The 17,489-nt window shown below is 39.6% G+C and overlaps 1 protein-coding gene across 1 annotated transcript; it reads right to left on the bottom strand.

Moving 5' to 3' along the window:
- Positions 1 to 10,390: 10,390 nt before the first annotated feature.
- POLR1D (RNA polymerase I and III subunit D) lies at positions 10,391 to 16,500 on the bottom strand. Its single transcript, XM_081951435.1, has 3 exons — positions 16,178 to 16,500; positions 13,869 to 13,943; positions 10,391 to 11,503 (listed from the first exon to the last, which is right to left on the bottom strand). The coding sequence occupies exons 1-3, from the start codon at positions 16,201 to 16,203 to the stop codon at positions 11,215 to 11,217; spliced, it is 390 nt and encodes a 129-aa protein (XP_081807561.1). The 5' UTR covers positions 16,204 to 16,500; the 3' UTR covers positions 10,391 to 11,214.
- Between the last annotated feature and the right edge of the window lie 989 nt (positions 16,501 to 17,489).

Raw genomic sequence — 17,489 nt, 5'->3', positions numbered from 1 at the left:
ATCAGAGGCATCATTCAAAAATGTGGTCCTCATTAACAAAAGTGGGTAAAAGCCACTCCACTGCTGAGAAGGCTTATAAAGTAGCTTCCAGGTTGATGGTAAATATCAATGCTCAGAGAGGAAGGAAAGATGGCCTAGTGACAAAATTCCCTTGTCAAATGATATTGTGCACATTTATATAAAATCCATGGCAAACAATATGGAGGAGTCATTGCCATCATATGCGTGTGTACTAGCAAATACTTCGGATTTACAATTGAACAATGGATGATGTGCAGAGCATGAATTGGCTTATGATGACACATAAATGAGAGGAAAGTGCTGTTCTATTTATCACATTCCAGTGGGAGAGATTTTTGGCTTGGTTGGCTATTATTTTGTGGGCAATGGTAAGTGTGCTTGGATAAGCACCAGGGGTGAAATTCAGCAGGTTCTCACAGTCTCTGGAGAACCGGTAGCGGAAATTTTGAGTAGTTCGGAGAACTGGAAAATACAACCTTAATTTTATTTAATTTCTAAATGTTAGTGTTACATTAATTCGGTTTGTTTCTTGGATTGTTTCTAATTTTCTTTTAAGCTTTGTAATATGTGTTTTTTAATGCTGTACGACACCCTGAGTCCTTTGGGAGAAGGGCGGCATATAAATCCAATAAAACAAACAAACAACCTCTGGCTGGCCCCAGAGTGGGGAGGGAATGGGGGTTTTGCAGTAACCTTCCTCTGGAGTGGGGTGGGAATGGAGATTTGGCAGTATCTTTCCCCTGCCAAGCTCACCAAGCCACGCCCACAGAACTGGTAGTAAAAATATTGAATTTCACCACTGATAAGCACTGATGGAGCATCAATTACATACAAAGTAAGGATGTGTTGTACATGTGAAAGAAGTTATTCCTGAATGTCTGAATGTATCCTGCTTTATTCAGAGAAAACTCAGCCTCTTTCTTTCAATCCAGATGTGAAACAAGTCGTGAAATTAGGGATATGATCAAACTGTTGTCCTGTGTACATTGACAAGTGTGCATGACTTTTCGTTGAGCTGTGGGAAGAAATGGGCAGTGAATAAAGGCTATGCTTGTCCACACAGAAGTATGGTCACCGTTAAGGAGAAAGGCTCTCACAAAGGGCTTTGAGCTGTGACAAGAAATAAAAAGCATTTATTGATGACAGTAAAGAGGCCCACAAAGACGTTCTTCATTGTTTCATGCAGAGTGTACTTTAGTGATACATTCAGTGCTCTGAATAGCCTCTGCCTTTTGTGTCAGAATCAATATGCCCAGGTAACATCTCTACTTAAAGAACTGTACTGAACTGAATTTGGATTTGGGGTACAATGTAAAGCTCCGGGTCAGTGATGGTATTCAACAGGTTCTAACCAGTTCTGGAGAACCGCTAGCGGAAATTTTAAATAGTTCGGAGAAGCGGTAAATACCACCTCTGACTGGCCCCGCCCCCATCTATTCTCTGCCTCCTGAGTCCCAGCTGATAAGGAGGAAATGGGGATTTTGCAGTAACCTTCCCCTGGAGTGGGGTGGGAATGGAGATTTTACAGTATGCTTCCCTTGCCATGCCAACCAAGCCATGCCACGCCTACAGAACCATTAGTAAAAAAAATTGAATCCCACCACTGCTCTGGGTATCTCCTTTAAACCAGCTAAGTCAGTACATGGCTTAAAAATGATATGTGAATGCAGCTATTTAACATATACCATATTTTTGGGATTATAAGATGCACCGGACTATAAGGCGCACTATGATTTTGAAGAGGTAAATTTAAAAAAAAAGTTTTTAAACTCTGAAGATCTCCCAAACCCTTTGCATGCCTCAAAAGGGGGGGCATGCAGAGCTTTGGGAGGCTTGTAGAGTGCTCCTGGGGGCTGGGGGGGCAAAAAAGAGCAAAACCCGCCCCGTTTTTCGCAAAACCAGGCCATTTTTTGCAAGAAAAAAAGGTATGTAGAGGGTTTGGGAGACTTGTAGAGTGCTCCAGAGGGCTGGGGGGGGGCCGAAAACGAGCAAAAACAGCTTCCAGGAGCACTCTGGAAGCTTCCCAAACCCTCTGCACGGCCATTTTTGCAAAGGGGGTGGGGTTTCAGTAGGCCAAAAATGCTGTATTCAGTGTATAAGACGCACCCAGATTTTCACCCTCTTTTGGGGAGAAAAAGGTGTGTCTTATACTCTGAAAAATACGGTAAGATGCTGTTTTTGCATTGGTCTTTAAGTTGTCTCTTTTATTACACTACTGAAGGGAGCCCAAGGACAAAGGGAATACAATCTAGAAAGGGTGTCAGTTATTGGTACAGTTAGTCCTCGACTTATGTCCACAATTGAGCCCAAAATTTATGTTGCTAATAAAGACCGTTAAGTTAATTTTGCCCCATTTTACAATCTTTCTTGCCACGGTTATTAAGTGAATCACTGCAGTTATTAAGTTAGTAACACAGTTGTTAAATAAATCTGGCATCCCCATTAGATTTGCCTGCCAGACGGTCACAAAATGTGATCCTATGACTCCAGGATACTGCAACTCTTATCAACATGAGTCGGTTGCCAAGTGCTTGAATTTTGATCACATGGCCATGGGGATGCTGCAACAGTGTGAAAAATGGTCATAAGTCACTTTTACAATGATGTTTTAACTTCGGACAGTCACTAGTGTCTAGTTGTCTTGGTGTGCAGTGCTCTATAGTGTCGTTTTGCGGGTAGGAGTTGAAACAATTTATGTCCAGGAGACCCCTCGCATCCTGGACATAAATTGTTTCAACTCCTACCCTGAAAATGACACTATAGGGGACTGCACACCAAGACAACTAGACACAAGAACAGTTTTTTCATCACTCTGCTAAACAAATAATTCCCTCAACACTGTCAAACTATTCACTAAGGCTGCATTACTATTACTATTAGTCTTCTCATCCTTCCTATCACCCATCTCCTCTCTCTTATGACTGCAGGACTGTAACTTTGTTGCTTGTATCCTTAGGATTTATATTGATTGTTTCCTAATATGATTTGATTGCTTATTTGTACCCTATGACTATCATTAAGTGTTGTACCTTATGCTTCATGATGAATGCATCTTGTCTTTTTTTGTACACTGAGAGCATATGTACCAAAGACAAATACCTTATGTGTCCAATCACACTTGGCCAATAAAGAATTCTATTCTATTCTATTCTGTTCTGTTCTATTCTATTCTAAATGAACTGCTGTAAGTCAAGAACTACCTGTTAATATTAATAATGACATACTATATGTTTGTATGGTATAAGCAGGAAAATCCCATCATCTGACTAGCTAGTTGTGCTTTGTAGATGGATGTAAGAACTTTTGTTGAAGAACACTAAAGAAAACTCTTTCATTCTGTGTTAAGATCATAGGAAACCATAGAAAAATTATATAGCCTTCTATGTAACTCACAGTTCCAATGGCTATCAAACATCTTTTTCTATACAACACATAGTTCAAAAAGGCAAAAAAAATACCCCAAAAAGGGTTTTGTATGGGAGCCTTAACTTCCCATCCCATTTGACTTTCGGTCTTTTAAAAACAGGTCAAATCAATGAATTTAATGAAGGCCACTGAACACAATAGCTTTGCCTTGCATTTTGACCCAGATAAAGAAGAGTCAGTCTAGGTCAAAAAGCTTTAGCAAAACTTTAAGTGGTTAGTACACAAATGTGACAGAATGTTTAGAATCTCAGAGTCTTGCTATTCCCATTGACAAGCAGTTAAAAGTATTTGAAACGGCTGCCTGAATGAACTTCGATAAGGTAGGCCCATTGTCTTCCATTCATTGTTCTTTTCTCTTCATACCAGAACATCTCCCCCAAGAAAAGAACAAGAGTCAATGAATGTATAATGCAGTCCCACTTTTACTGGATTTCTTTGGACTTTTTGTGGGCTGTTCACTCCATTTAAATGCCTTGCTACACATTAAAATCTTTCCCAAATGACTGTGACTGTTGAGTCATCCATGTCAGACAGAAAATCCTTTAAGGATGCCAAGAAAACTATGGTGGGTTGGGACACAGATTAATAGAAATGAAGATTTAAATTAGGACTCCTCTGCCTTGCTCACAAAATGAATTTTTTGAAAAAAATTCCACTGATACCAGGTTGCTTCGATATCATAGAGTTAAATGTTGAAAAAACAAAACTTAATCCAGGAAAGCTGGGTGTAAATTCATATCCAGTGTTTTCTTTGAAAAACAAATTTCACAACAACAAAACCATCTCTCTCTCTCTCCCTCTCCCCCTCTCTCTCCCTCTCCTTCCCTCCCTCCCTCCCTCCCTCCCTCCCTCCCTCCCTCCCTCTCTCTCTCTCTCTCTCTCTCTCTCATTGCTCCAGTTATCTTGTGGGACTTTTGTACATAACAGGTTTAGATAAAATAAATCTGTAAGAATCAGGGGTGGGTGGGGGAGGAAATAATTAGAGATTCCCACAATTGTGTTAAACTTTCTACCAGATGAAAAAGTTGCCTTTCCCATGCCCAGCAAACCACTAGGTCTTACACAATCTCAGCAAAAAAAAATGCATGTTCTTGTTATTTAAAACAATTTTGCAAGGTCAAAGACTAATAGATCTTTTATGTATATTTTGGATGGGCTGCTCCAAAGAACCATATGTGGATTTCACATGTGTTCTGTAGTCTTGAGCACCATGGTTTTGGAAGGTTTTCTCTTCAGTAATTTTCAATAGCTAGGTTTTTATTGTATTTTACTCTTTTGTCTAGTTTTTTTGTGCTTGGAAAAAAAAAATCCCCCCTTCATTCATAGAATGGCAACTTTCTGTCACCCATCTCTGACTTTTCTCCTTATGTTGGCATTAAAGCTGTCATTTGCTTTTATTCCCTCCCTCCCTTCTCAATATTTGACAGCCAAAAGCCCTTGTCTCCTTTTATGGCTTTTTTTGTTCACATTAATGACATAACCTGTGCAAAATGGCAACAGTTCTCCCCAATCTCTGCATGTAAAATTTGCAACATTTTTTTGAGACGGGTCAATGCCCATTTTGGGGGGCCTTTTCTTTATGTGAGGACCGTGTTAAAAGTTTTTGCAGATGTGAGCCATTCAGGAGCGGTTTGTGACTGCATGCAGAGATGGGGGGAAAAGAAAAGACTTTGCTATTTTCTGATTGCCATAGTAACTCAAGCATTGCCTGTGCGTGTGTGTGTGTGTGTGTGTGTGTAGAAGGATTTTTTTGTTTTGGGTTTTTGTGTGCTTTTTAGAAATGTTTTCTTTGGATTTCCCTCTTTTGGTTTACTAGATCAAAACAATTAGATTTGATTTCCTATGCAATCAAGCATTCTGCTGAAGAATATGGCACGGATGTCGCCAAGTTACTAAGAGGACAATATGGCTTGTTTGTATAAAATAAAAACATCTAAATTTAAAGTAATAACTGGCATGAACCTATTTTGTTCAAGATAATAATGACATTTCCCAAAAGTCCCTCTGCTACTATTTCTCTGGAGGACTAACCGAAAGTTCACTTGATTTGAAATATAGCAGAAGAAACTAAGAGATTTAAAAAACAAAGTGGTGGATGATGTTTCAATAGGGTTAGGGTTAAGACTACAATTAGCACAATCATATTATGGAGTAAATCCATTCAGATACGATAAAACTAGAGAAATTATTTCTAGAACATGCATAACATGAAATTTGAGGATGGGAATTGATAGAATATAAAGGAATATACCTCCATACTCTCCTAATCAGCATAGCGCAAATCTCATTTATTAAGTTTAAAGCTCTAATGTGCGGATGTCAAACTCACGGCATCATGTTGCCGTCACATGAGGTTTTGTGACATTTTTTCCCTTTGCGGAGCTGGGGTGAGTGTGATCTGTTCTTGACGCATCTGGCCTGCGGGCTGCCAGTTTGACACCCCTTTGTAATGTGATGTGTTTCAGCTTGGCTTGGCATGTTACACGGATGTACCCAGCCACTATCATTTGCAGACCACCATTTATGACATAGAGCAGTGATGGCTAACCTTTTTGTCCTTGAGTGCCAAAGGTGCGCACTGGGCATGACAGCGTGTGTGCCCACACCTATAATGCAATGTAAACGGCAGTGGTGGGTTGCAGGCGGTACGCCCCATTACGGGCGTACTAGAGCCTGCCCGGAGCACTGGATACCGTTCAGGTACGGTGCTCTGGAGGACCCACCTGAGCTCCTTACCTGTCTTTTAAGGCTTCCGCGCTTCCATGCACCCAAATGGTGCGTACAGCGCCTGTGCAACGCTCCGCTGAGCAGCTGGAGCATCGTGGAAGCGGTAAGAGGCATGCGTGCGGACACCGCCGGGCCCGTTCCAATTGTACCGGTTGGAACGGGATCCGGAACCCACCACTGGTGCATGGCCACCCATGACTCGCCCCACATCCCATTTAGGGCCTAGCAGGCCTTCCTGAATCCTCCTGGGACCAAAAAAGGGGTGCAGGGGGGTGTCGCACCCCCCGCACTTCCTCCCTGTGCATGACTACGCTATTATATTAGTTATGTCAGACTTGTATGCAACTTTATTCCTCTCTAGCATTCATCTCCATTGTTCAGTGATGCATTTCTACCTCTCTAGATTTACCTCTACCTGCTCCTGTAAGACACTTCCTGTTCCTGTTAGATATATATCGATGGCTTGTGTAGTGTTTTGCAGAGACCCGAAAATCAGCTGGCCAGCAATGCATGCTTGGTGGAGCTCAGCTGGGGCTTGGGTGCTGGCAGAGAGGCCTCCGCGTGCCATCTGTGGCACATGTGCCATAGGTTCGCCATCACGGACATAGAGTATTCTGTGTATCATTTGGGTTGATTTATCTGCAGTACATCAACCCACTCACACTAAGCCCAATGGATTTGGCCTAAGTCTACATTCCCTTTTCTGAAAGCCTATGCCACTGAAATCCATTGAGGCAACAGGTGTGTGGTGGCTAGCTATAAAGCTGGAAAACTCAACTTATGAAGTCCAGAGCAACAGTTCCTGAGTTGATGAACAGAGGAATAGACTTGAAATAGCTTTGCTTCTTTTGCATCTCTGGGGGATAGGGATTCATAGCTTTCAAGAGATACTAAAGAGTTAAACTGCTTTGTGGGCAAATGGAATAATCCTCATTTTTTCCCTTTCCAACTCAGCTCTGTGTTTAAGCTTGATTGTATTGACACCTGCACTGGGAGGAGGGTGATGAGATGCTCTTCTTTTGTCACTTATAATAGGTCATCATTATTGTTCTAACGTGCTTTTAAAAAGAGAAGAAAGGGAGAAAACCTAATCTTCCCCCTTGGTGCTGGTGACAGTCGACAATGGTGAGATAGTTTGTTTTTCCCCAGTTCTGTCCCTTAACCTCCCATTGTCCCCGCAGCCACAATATAGTGGCCTCGCCCGGCTGGTTAGGGGGCAGTTTCTTGTACTGTACTGCCCCGTGCTTGATTGTTTAAATCTTCCTTATTCAACTTTTTTTTTCAACTGTTCTGAAGATTTACATTTTTAATGGCTCATTTATGTAATCCCATAAATAGAGGAGCAGCAAAAGCAGCCCCCACATCACAAATGAACGAATCGGGGGGGCCTAAGAGGAAAAAAAAGCCGCTAGTGGGGGTCACCAGGGGTCTCAGCTGCGGAGGCCTTGATTGGTATCAACCCTCATAGCCACTGTGGCAATGGACTTAAGACCACCCAGTCAGCCCCCCAAATGGTGCTTTGCCAAGGAACAGGACGAAACTTCTATAGTTCCCTATTTATAGAGTTCTGCCGCAAAGACTCATTTACCTTATTGCTTTGACAGCTGCATGTCTCCCACAAAAATAAAAAAAATGTTGCCATGATTAACTTGCTTTTCTGCTAGCAAGCAGCTGAGGTTGTCAGGGTTTCCTCACATTTCTCTCTCCCCCCACCACCCCTGTTTCCTTAAACACTATATCACTAGGCCTGCTGTATTCCTTTCTGTAGAGTCAGTGAATTTAACCACCTGTCCAACGATGCAGTTTGACTTCCTGGATAGAAAATTAAAAAGGAACTAATATTCAATGACTCTCCATTCTTCTGCTCTTTGCTGCAGTACAAATCTTGTGGAGAATGTGAAATACGTTCAATAGATTTACAGGGGTGGAGAGAACAGATAAAATGGCAAGTTGATTAAGCTAGTTTATCTTTAATAGCTTGTTCCATTCTCAGTGCAATTCTACCTACATTGTAATATTGTTTTGATTCAATCATTGAATTACTGTGAGAGCAGGGAAGTATTAAAGCAGTTCCTTATATCAGTTGATCTGAAATGGCTGTTTTGAAAACTTTCAGAGACCGCACTATGAATATGATGTATTTACAATATTCCACCTGACAATATATACAATTGAAACATGTAGTGATTAAACAGTATGGCATGTATATTTTGGCAACCTTCAAAATATCTGCAATATTAGGATATGTAAGAAATGCAGCTTTTGATTTGAAATCAATAATCCAATTTTATAAGGAATTAAGAAGCTGAATAAAAATTAGTATTATGTGAAATGGAATATACAAAATTGGAAAATAATTGGGCCCAGCCTTTAAGAAGCTAAAACGTATTTTCCTTAATTTAACAATAATATTCTTTAACAGAAATTCTTATTTTTATCTATTGAATGCTTCAATTGATTTTTTTAAAAGGCTGGATATCAGATATTTTTTTGTGCTGGCATAAGTAATTTTAAGATTTTTTAACTGATATTTGGCTTTGTCCAATTTTAGCTTTTATTTCAAATGACTTGTTAATAATATCATAAACATATAAACATTGTTAGGGTGTAACCAACAAGTTGGGTAGACAATATATTGCACAAGGCATGTTATGTATCTTTAAGAGAGGAGCTCTGCTAATTAGTAGATTACAGCCTTTAAATTGCAGCTGATGTTGTTGCTCTCTCTCTCTCTCTCTTGATTGCTGTATGATAACTGCTGCCTAACTGTTACTACTGTTGCTACTACTTACTGTGTGTAAGTTATTTGCTACTTGTATCCAAGTTATCTTGGTAGTATTGGACTGCTTTTTCTGTGTATGACTTTTTGGCTGTGTTTATGGATTTTGCTATATTCTTCAAAAAGTAAAGATTTATTTTGTTATTTTACTATCCATTATTCAGTGTGGTTGCTTTATCTATCGCACGCTGCGTATACTTTACAGGGTTGCTCTGTTATAACCTCGACCTGGGGTTCATTGCTAGTGCTTAATCGCACCAGTTCCTAACAAACATGATGGTGAAATATATTCCTAAAACATAGAATCTGTCATTTCATGAAAACCTTGGGCTTCTCCTCCTCCAAGTCTGGGACATGGCAAGGAAGGTAATTGTATGTAAACTGAAAGAAACCTATCCCCCGATATTAAGAAACGGTTTCAGAATATGTTTTTTAGTTATTTTTTGAAAAGGGTCCGTGCTAGCAGGTGCTAAAGCAGCAAATAAAATATGGTAGCAAGATAAGGAATAGGCCACTTTTACACACCACATACAAAATACTTGTTATCTCTTATTTTATAATCTCAAAAGTGTTGGGCTCTGACCAGAATATTTTAATGAAGCTTGTGGAACATTGTTTCAGTTGAGAAGACAATTAAGGAAGGGATCTTTCAATTCTTGGGCACTTACGGTAGCTGATTCGTAGAATGGTTACTTAGCACATCTACCAATAGACAGTACCAAGCGTACAGCACATTTGATACTAGCAAGTTTTGTGGTTTAACATTTGTAGTGGTTTTGGCATCTTGACTGATGCCTACCCTTCTCTCTGTAATCTGCCAGCATCTGAACTATCAATTACTGTATTACATAATGATTAGTTTCTCCTACTTTTCTTATTCTTATTTTATCAGTTTCCACCAGAAACAGAATCTGTCCTCTTGTTTTTAGCTGTTCTGAACTGCAGCTTAAAAGGCCTGGCAAATGTCAGCAGTTTGTAATTATCTTTTCACTTCATCAGCCTTGTATTTTATATCTCAATCAAGTTTTTTTTTTCAACCGTCCATTCTTCTCTAATAAAGAATGTTTGATTTTTGAGTTTATCAGTTATTTACTATTCATGCTGTGTTATCAGTAAAACTGAAGGTGGATTTATACTATTATGCTGAAAGGATGTGAATTTTAAATGGAACAGACACAAATATATGCTGAAACCAGTATGGTACCTGCAGATAGCTGAGGATATTTTCACTTTTATTTCAAGAATGATTGTCACTGACCAATTACTATCTAATTTCATTATTTTCAGGAAAAATACTTGAAATATAATAAAGTATCCATTATATAATAAGAAAATCACAGAGTTTGACTCAACTGTAGAAATTGCAATTGCCAATGTTGAACATCCTTCTGCAATTTACATATTCAGAATTTTAAAAATAGAACTCCTGAGATACAATTTTAATTCTCAATACAGAAAAAAATGCTTCATTGCATTTATTAGCATTGAAATGCACATCATTTTTAAGTAGATAACTTCAAAACATTAAAACTTTACGATCAGGAAAAAATTATGAATTCAGACATCTGCGTCAAAAGAGAACTTATTCACGTTGGTGTTGGGAAAAGTAAATCCATACATACATTTTATTATGAAATGAATAGACAGATATTTTTCACCCAGAGTTCCATGTCCCCACAGGGAAGCTCTTTTATTTAATTAACTCAAGCTAAATAATTTATAATATTTAGATACCATGTAAATCTTTTTTTCAAATGAAAACTACATTAAATGTGATGGCCTAGGCTAGGGAATTATCAAGATCCATATCTAAGAACAAAAAATAAATTAAAATTGTATCAGGAACTTTTCTGAACAGCGTTACAAAGTGTATTTACATATTGTACTATATAGCAGGAAAAGATCATTCCTTACTGCACTGGAGTCAGTGGGAGAGGTTCCTTCTCTATGATTCTGATCAACATCAAACAGAGAAATCCATTCTCTAGGCAGTGAAGAAATCTAGACAGCTGCCCCACGCGTGGCCTAAGAGATAATTTCCAAAATATCTGAGCACAAAAGTCTTCTCAATCATCAAAATTTAATTTGGGGTGGTATAGTAACAGAAAGGAAGCACAGGATCATTTTAGGTACATAAGGACTCAACTTTAAACTGTTACAACAGATATTTGTACTGAGCAATACTTTCAAGTCAAAATTAAATGAACATTTCCCCAGAGTTAATAGCTTAATTATATTCTTCGACATAATGTTTTTTTTCATTATTTGCTGGATTGCTTTTCATCCTTGTCCTTTGTGTTCTGGTTCCTGTGCTTGTGCCTGTGTCTGGGAGGAGAGTAGCTGACTCTCCTCCTAGACCGAAAACTAGGTTTGTAAGGATGCAGTCTGTGTCTCTTTGGTTTGGTTTCTTCTCTGCTCTGACCTGGCTCAGATTCCTTATTTTCTTCTTGAAGTGTCTCTTCTTGGTCTTGCTCTTTAGGTGAGTGCAATGTGTTCTTAATAGTATTAATGAGAAATCTTTTATTTGTACTGGCAAGGGGGCACTTCATCCTGCGAAAGTATCAAAAAGCAGTAATATAATATCCAAAATGCACCAAAAATAAACATTATAAATATACAAAATGGGTACTACAGCTAATTTTTTTTGGCTTCCCTTGTATGCCACCTAGTGTAGACTTGAAGTACAGAAAGAAACAGTCAAGACACATGCATTTTATTACAGGGTTGCCCCCCCTCCCCAAAATCAAAGACTTAATTTCTTCATTAAAAGTTATAGAATATCTAGTGACATCTGCACATCTGTTACAAATGTAATTATAGTTATTCATGTGACAAAATAAATTCTAATAGAAGCATTTGCAACAATAAATTTGTTATGACATAAACCTTTGTGGTTTACTGTAAAAGATTTAACAAGTTTTTCCTCGGCTATACTCAAACAAAGAATTTAAATCTGACATGCTTTAGCTATTCAGATACACCCAAAACATTCTTATAAACCACTTATTTTTTCTAATATTTGGTACGTAATTACTTTCATTCTTAGACATTATGAAATTAATTACCAAAATTGAAATTAGAATAATTGCAAACCAATATTCTTTCAGAAATAAGTGACAAATATGTCACAACTATTAAAAATCTCAAACAGGCTATTAGGAGACAAAATTACTATTTTCAGATAGGGAATATCTTCTATTTCCCCATAGTGCCAAAAATATTAACTAGCAGTAGATGGAAAAAAATAGACTTGTTGGCTCCTTTTACTTAAATTTTTCTTTCTTGATAAAAGACATCACAAGTATTCCAGCTATATGAGTTCAGAAAGAGGACCCCATCTTTTTGTGAGCTAGTCGCTTATTTGTTGACGGAATGTGACAATTTCATGTGATTTATTTTCAAGTACTAAAATGGCAATCATATCCTGCTGATTATTATAGTGCAACTTAGGATTCCAAGAATGTAGGATTAATTTGCCTGAGTATTTTGATGTGATAAAATTAGGGCATCCAGTAAAACCTGTTTTTACAGCTCATCAATCCCACAGTAGCTACAAGGAGTTTTCACTGGATACGAGTCTATTACTTAACTGAAGAAACAAAGAGCTAGCAGCATCCTGAGAAAGTCTTAATAAAATTGTTTCTACATTTGCAATCACATGCCATAAACTCATCCAGGAATAACAGCCTTACTGAAATCTACAGAATACCAGTATCATCTACTTCCATTATAAACATAAGAGCTTTTGATGGGTGGCCAAGTAAGACTACTTGAAACAGGAAGAATGGAATTATTTAGATACATTCCCTTCTTTTTCTTCCTATATAGCAGTAATGGCGAACCTTTTGTGACTTGCGTGCCAAAAGTGGGGGGGGGGGGGAACGCACGGGGCAGTGCATGGGCGTGCCACACCCATGCTATGCGCAAGACCCCAGCACGCATGCACGCACCACCAGCACTCCCCCACCCATTTTTGGTGTGCTTTTTTTGCCCTCCCCAGGCTTCAGAGGCTTTATAGGAGCCTCAGGAGGGCAAAAACAGCCTCCCCCCTAGAGGCCCTCCGGAGGCTTCAGGAGCTTCCCTGAAGCCTCCAGAGCACGAAAAACAGGCCCTATGGGCAAACTGGAAGTTTGGGAACAGACTTCCGGTTTGTTCATAGGGCTGGTTTTAGCTCTCCAGAGCTTTCCGGAGGTTTCCCTGAAGGCTCCGGAGGGCAAAAAACGACTCTACGAGCAACCTGGAAATGACTTCTGGTTTGCTCATAGGTTTGTTTTTTGCCCTCCAGAGAAGCCTCTGGAAGGCCCCTGAAGGCTCTGGAGGGCTAAAACTGGCCCTAAGAGCAACCCGGAAGTATGTTCCCGAACTTTTGGTTTCCCTGTAGGGCTGGAAGCTCCTGAAGCCTCTGGAGGGTGAAAAATGGCCTCAAAAGAAGGCCAAGGTCAGCTGGCCAGTGTGCGCATATGTGCTGGCCAGCTGACAGAGCAATGCCTTGCATGCCCGGACAAATGGCTCCACATGCCATAGGTTCGCCATCATGGCTATATAGCATTCAAGTGGACATTCATATATCTCTGCTTTCATTTTAGAAATACAGAAACATTCTAGAGAAATATTTTATCAGAAAATGTGTTCAAATGTTTAAGACAAATACAGCTAGATACTGAATATAATAGACAATGAGCAACATCATTTCCAAACAAGTAAGGAAGACTTCACATAAAAGAAAATAATTCTTATTCTTAGTTATGTGTCTACTTACCAACAAAAAATACTATATTTCAATCCACTGGTGAAGAATTTACATGACAATGCTCACTATGCATTCTTACTTTAGTCCCTAGTGAGACTTATTTATTAAGGCACATTTGTATATAATTTATTTATAACATTACTATATTTAGTTTGAAGAACTTACCAGCCCATGGCCCCCATTGTTTCGGCTCTAGTTTTCCCACGCTTAGCTTCTGTCAATAGCTCTTCCACTGCCTTCCTAAATATTAAGAATAAATATTAATTTAATATCTCTTCCAAAACCTTTGGAATGTGAATATGTTTCTTTCATCCAACAATAATGCAGATCATTACAATTCACTCAAATTGCAGTCCCTGAATCAAAATCAAACTATAATCATTGAAATTCAGATTGCAAATAATCATCTTTCATGTTCTAAATCCCTTGAATCACTGGACAGACACTTATGGTATTTATCTAGAGTCTAGAGAGCCAGTTAGGTATATGATCAGGTGCCAATCTACAAGCAGCCTATAACTTTAATCCTCCCTTAGGCACAGAAACTAGTTGGGTAAATTTCTCATTCTTTCTCAGGTCAAACCCCCCTCGCAGAGCTTTTGTGATGGAAATATAAGGATGTAAAGATACGTTCAGATTTCTTTTATCTCATTTGAGATGCCCCTACTCGATTTTTCCTCCACGATACATAGAGCTATTCAGGAGAAGGGGATACAATGATAAATTGGGGAAAAAACATTTTGATTTTAATGAAATTGGTTAAAATCTCATATGGACACAAGGAAACCAGTAGAGAGATTGGGAATGGTAATATATTGTGATCATGAATAATTTGCCCAGTATTGGGTTTTTGTGTGGATTAATTTTCCCATTAGAAATATAGCATAAACTTTTATTCCACTTACACTACTTATCCTTAATGTAACTTTATAGGCTGGGGGTAAGGTACCCACAAGATAAGATAACCCAAGTACATCCCCTTAAAGTACCTAACTTTTTATAAAGTCTATTTTTAAGTGGGAAGTTGCAATGCTGATCACTAAGTTTTATTTGCAAGAATATATCTATCTTTCTCACAGCTCTCTAGGCACTGAGAGAACATTCACCTGTAATATGGAAGGTGGAGTCACCATGCACACCTTACTTTACTTGCTACCTAATTTATCAGCCATCTGAATCTTTTGCTCTCTTTTTCTAATCCTGATCTTAATACTAATTAATTGTGGAAAACTGATTTTAATCTAGATTGTTCTAGATGATGGTGGAAGCTTTAATCTCACTAGATGTATTAATTGTTTATAATTCTGCAACTTGAACAGTGTTGGATTTGTAGCATCAATAATACAAAAAATAACCCTAGGACTTTATCTTCTCAATCAATCACATTTATAATCAACTGCAAACAATTAAATAGCTGTCCCAATTCGTGATTCTCCATATATTTCCTATAAACCTCTCCACATTTGCAGCATAGTTAGAGGGATAGAATTGGGATAATTCAGTTTATACTTTAACTGTTTTATCATTTAGTCACTGCAAACTGACAAGAATCTTTCAATTCATATTGTTTTATTTATTTCCTAGTACGATTTGATAGCTTATTAGTAACCTTGACTACCCCCAAATGTATCTTTTTATTCTTGATGCATGTATTTTATTCTCCTTATGTACACTGAGCGCATATGCACTAAAGACAAATTCCTTGTGTGTCCAATCACACTTGGCCAATAAAGAATTGAATTCTATTCTATTCTTCTATAAAAAGTGGCATCATACCCCCTCTCTTTATTTTAGGAACAGTATTTTTTTTTAAAAAAGCACCACTTTAATCTTTCACTCCCACTTGGAACCCAATATTTCTATATGGACAGGAGAGGACACCAGGAATTTGATCCCAGAGTTAAGGCTAGGCAATTGCTCAAGGCCTCAAGCAAAAATCCCAGGTAAAAAACTGTTCCAGGTTGCAATTCCCTGATGACCTGCAGCCTTAATTCTGGGAAGCCTTTGACTAGCCCACAACTAGACGGTTAGTCAAGTGAGGCAGGATCACTTATTGAGTAATAGAACAATTAATCAGTGGAAGAACTTGCCTCCAGAAGTTGTGAATGCTCCAACACTGGACTTTTTTAAGATGTTAAATAACCATTTGTCTGAAGTGTAGGTCTAGGGTTTCCTGCCTAAGCAGGGGGTTGGACTAGAAGACCTCCAAGGTCCCTTCCAACTCTGTTGTTCTATTGTATTCTAATAAAACAAAGCCTACCACCGCTCCAGGGTAATCGGGTGCCCGTGAAGCCGGGGTACAATTCCTATAATCCCTTGGCCTGGTTGGGGGATGATGGGATTTGTCCTCCCAGTCGTCAGGCCGGAACCAGGTTAGAGAAGGGTGCCGGCTCGCCCTCTGCTTGGCACGCAGCCGGCGGGCATGGCAAGGGGGCATTAGCGCTTTCCGTCTTCCCGCCGCTTTCCAATCTCACCTCTCCAACTCAGCATCGTCCGCCATGACGGGCAGCGGTCGAAGAGAGGCGCGCTCAAACTCCCACCGCCTCCATCTTGCTCCTCTTGCCGGAAGCGCAGACGCAGCTTCACGAGCGCGCGGGCGACGAGCACCAACAGCCGCTCGCGAGGACCCCGAAAGGGGCGGAGCTCAGGCAGCCCTCAGCCCCGCCCTTCCCGGCATAGCTCACCCTCTGGCTGATCCGAAGCGGCTCCTCTGAGGAAGGGGGGAGGGGGCTGGGCAGCTGCTGCCGGGGCGGGGCTTAATGCTGACTGGAATCCTGCGGAGGGGATTGCGGATGCCGCTGGAACGTGCGGTAGTCCTGTCTGTGGATGGAAGTTTTGATCTGAGATAGGCTCTCCTTAGCTTAACGGCAGTGTTTCTCAACCTTGGCGACTTTTAAGTCCTGTGGACTCCTCAGCCAGCTGGCTGAGGAATTCTGGGAGTTGAAGTCCACAGGACTTAAAAGTCGCCAAGGTTGAGAAACACTGGCTTAACGCAACTTGTTTCTCTGCCGTACTTGCATAGAATTGTAATAAGAGTTGTGTGTGTGCGTTTACACGTACCGTATATTGGATGGGTGGAGATTTAAACACACACAGCAAATAGCTAAATCGTATACAAACATATCCTAGATATTTATACACACAGAGAGATAAATAGACATAAGTATGTCCATGGAGATTCTCAGTCATCCAGGTCATGGGTGTTTTTTTTTCAAGAGGTAACTTGAAAAGAAAAATCAGAAAGACCAGTTGTCTCTTGGGGGAAAAAAGCACCTTTGGGATAGACATAACATATATATAGACGTGTACACACACATACAAATCAGATCGATAGTACATATACATATCAATAATTTCCTTCCTTCCTTATTGATCCGTTGGTTGTGACAGCAAATGTATTTACTGCATCTAGTCTTAACTTTCCACAAGGGTAGAACACTGCTAATTAGGTAGGGATAGGGGCGTGCATAAGCGCACCTGCGTACCTGCGTACCTAACATCCCTATCCAACTGTCCCCATTTATTTGTACCCATTTCCTGTGTTCTTCGTGTTTATTCTTATTCGTGTTATCTTGTACGTGAGTGACAAACTAACTAAAATAAATAAACAAACAAATAAATGAATAATCTATATCTATTAAAGTTGTTTAAGGTTTGGCCAGTCATTAGCAAAAGTGATTAATTATATGTCACCAAGTCATTTTCAACTTCTAGGGAGCACAATGCAGGGCTGAAGGATGTTTGGGGGAAGAGGGGGTATCTGTGACTGCATTCCCTCAGAAACTG

Source organism: Natrix helvetica, assembly GCF_964273705.1.
Source record: "Natrix helvetica genome assembly, chromosome: 4".
NCBI classification, from domain to species: domain Eukaryota; kingdom Metazoa; phylum Chordata; class Lepidosauria; order Squamata; family Natricidae; genus Natrix; species Natrix helvetica.
This window is presented reverse-complemented; position numbering and strand designations above follow the sequence as displayed.

Bases quoted from the DNA above. Each gene is read 5' to 3' on its own strand.
- POLR1D (XM_081951435.1), bottom strand. From the start codon at position 16,203: ATGGCGGACGATGCTGAGTTGGAGAG. The intron at 13,944-16,177 runs GTGAGATTGGAA...CTTAATATTTAG, and splicing joins GACGATGCTGAGTTGGAGAG to GAAGGCAGTGGAAGAGCTAT. The intron at 11,504-13,868 runs GTAAGTTCTTCA...ATACTTTCGCAG, and splicing joins ACAATGGGGGCCATGGGCTG to GATGAAGTGCCCCCTTGCCA.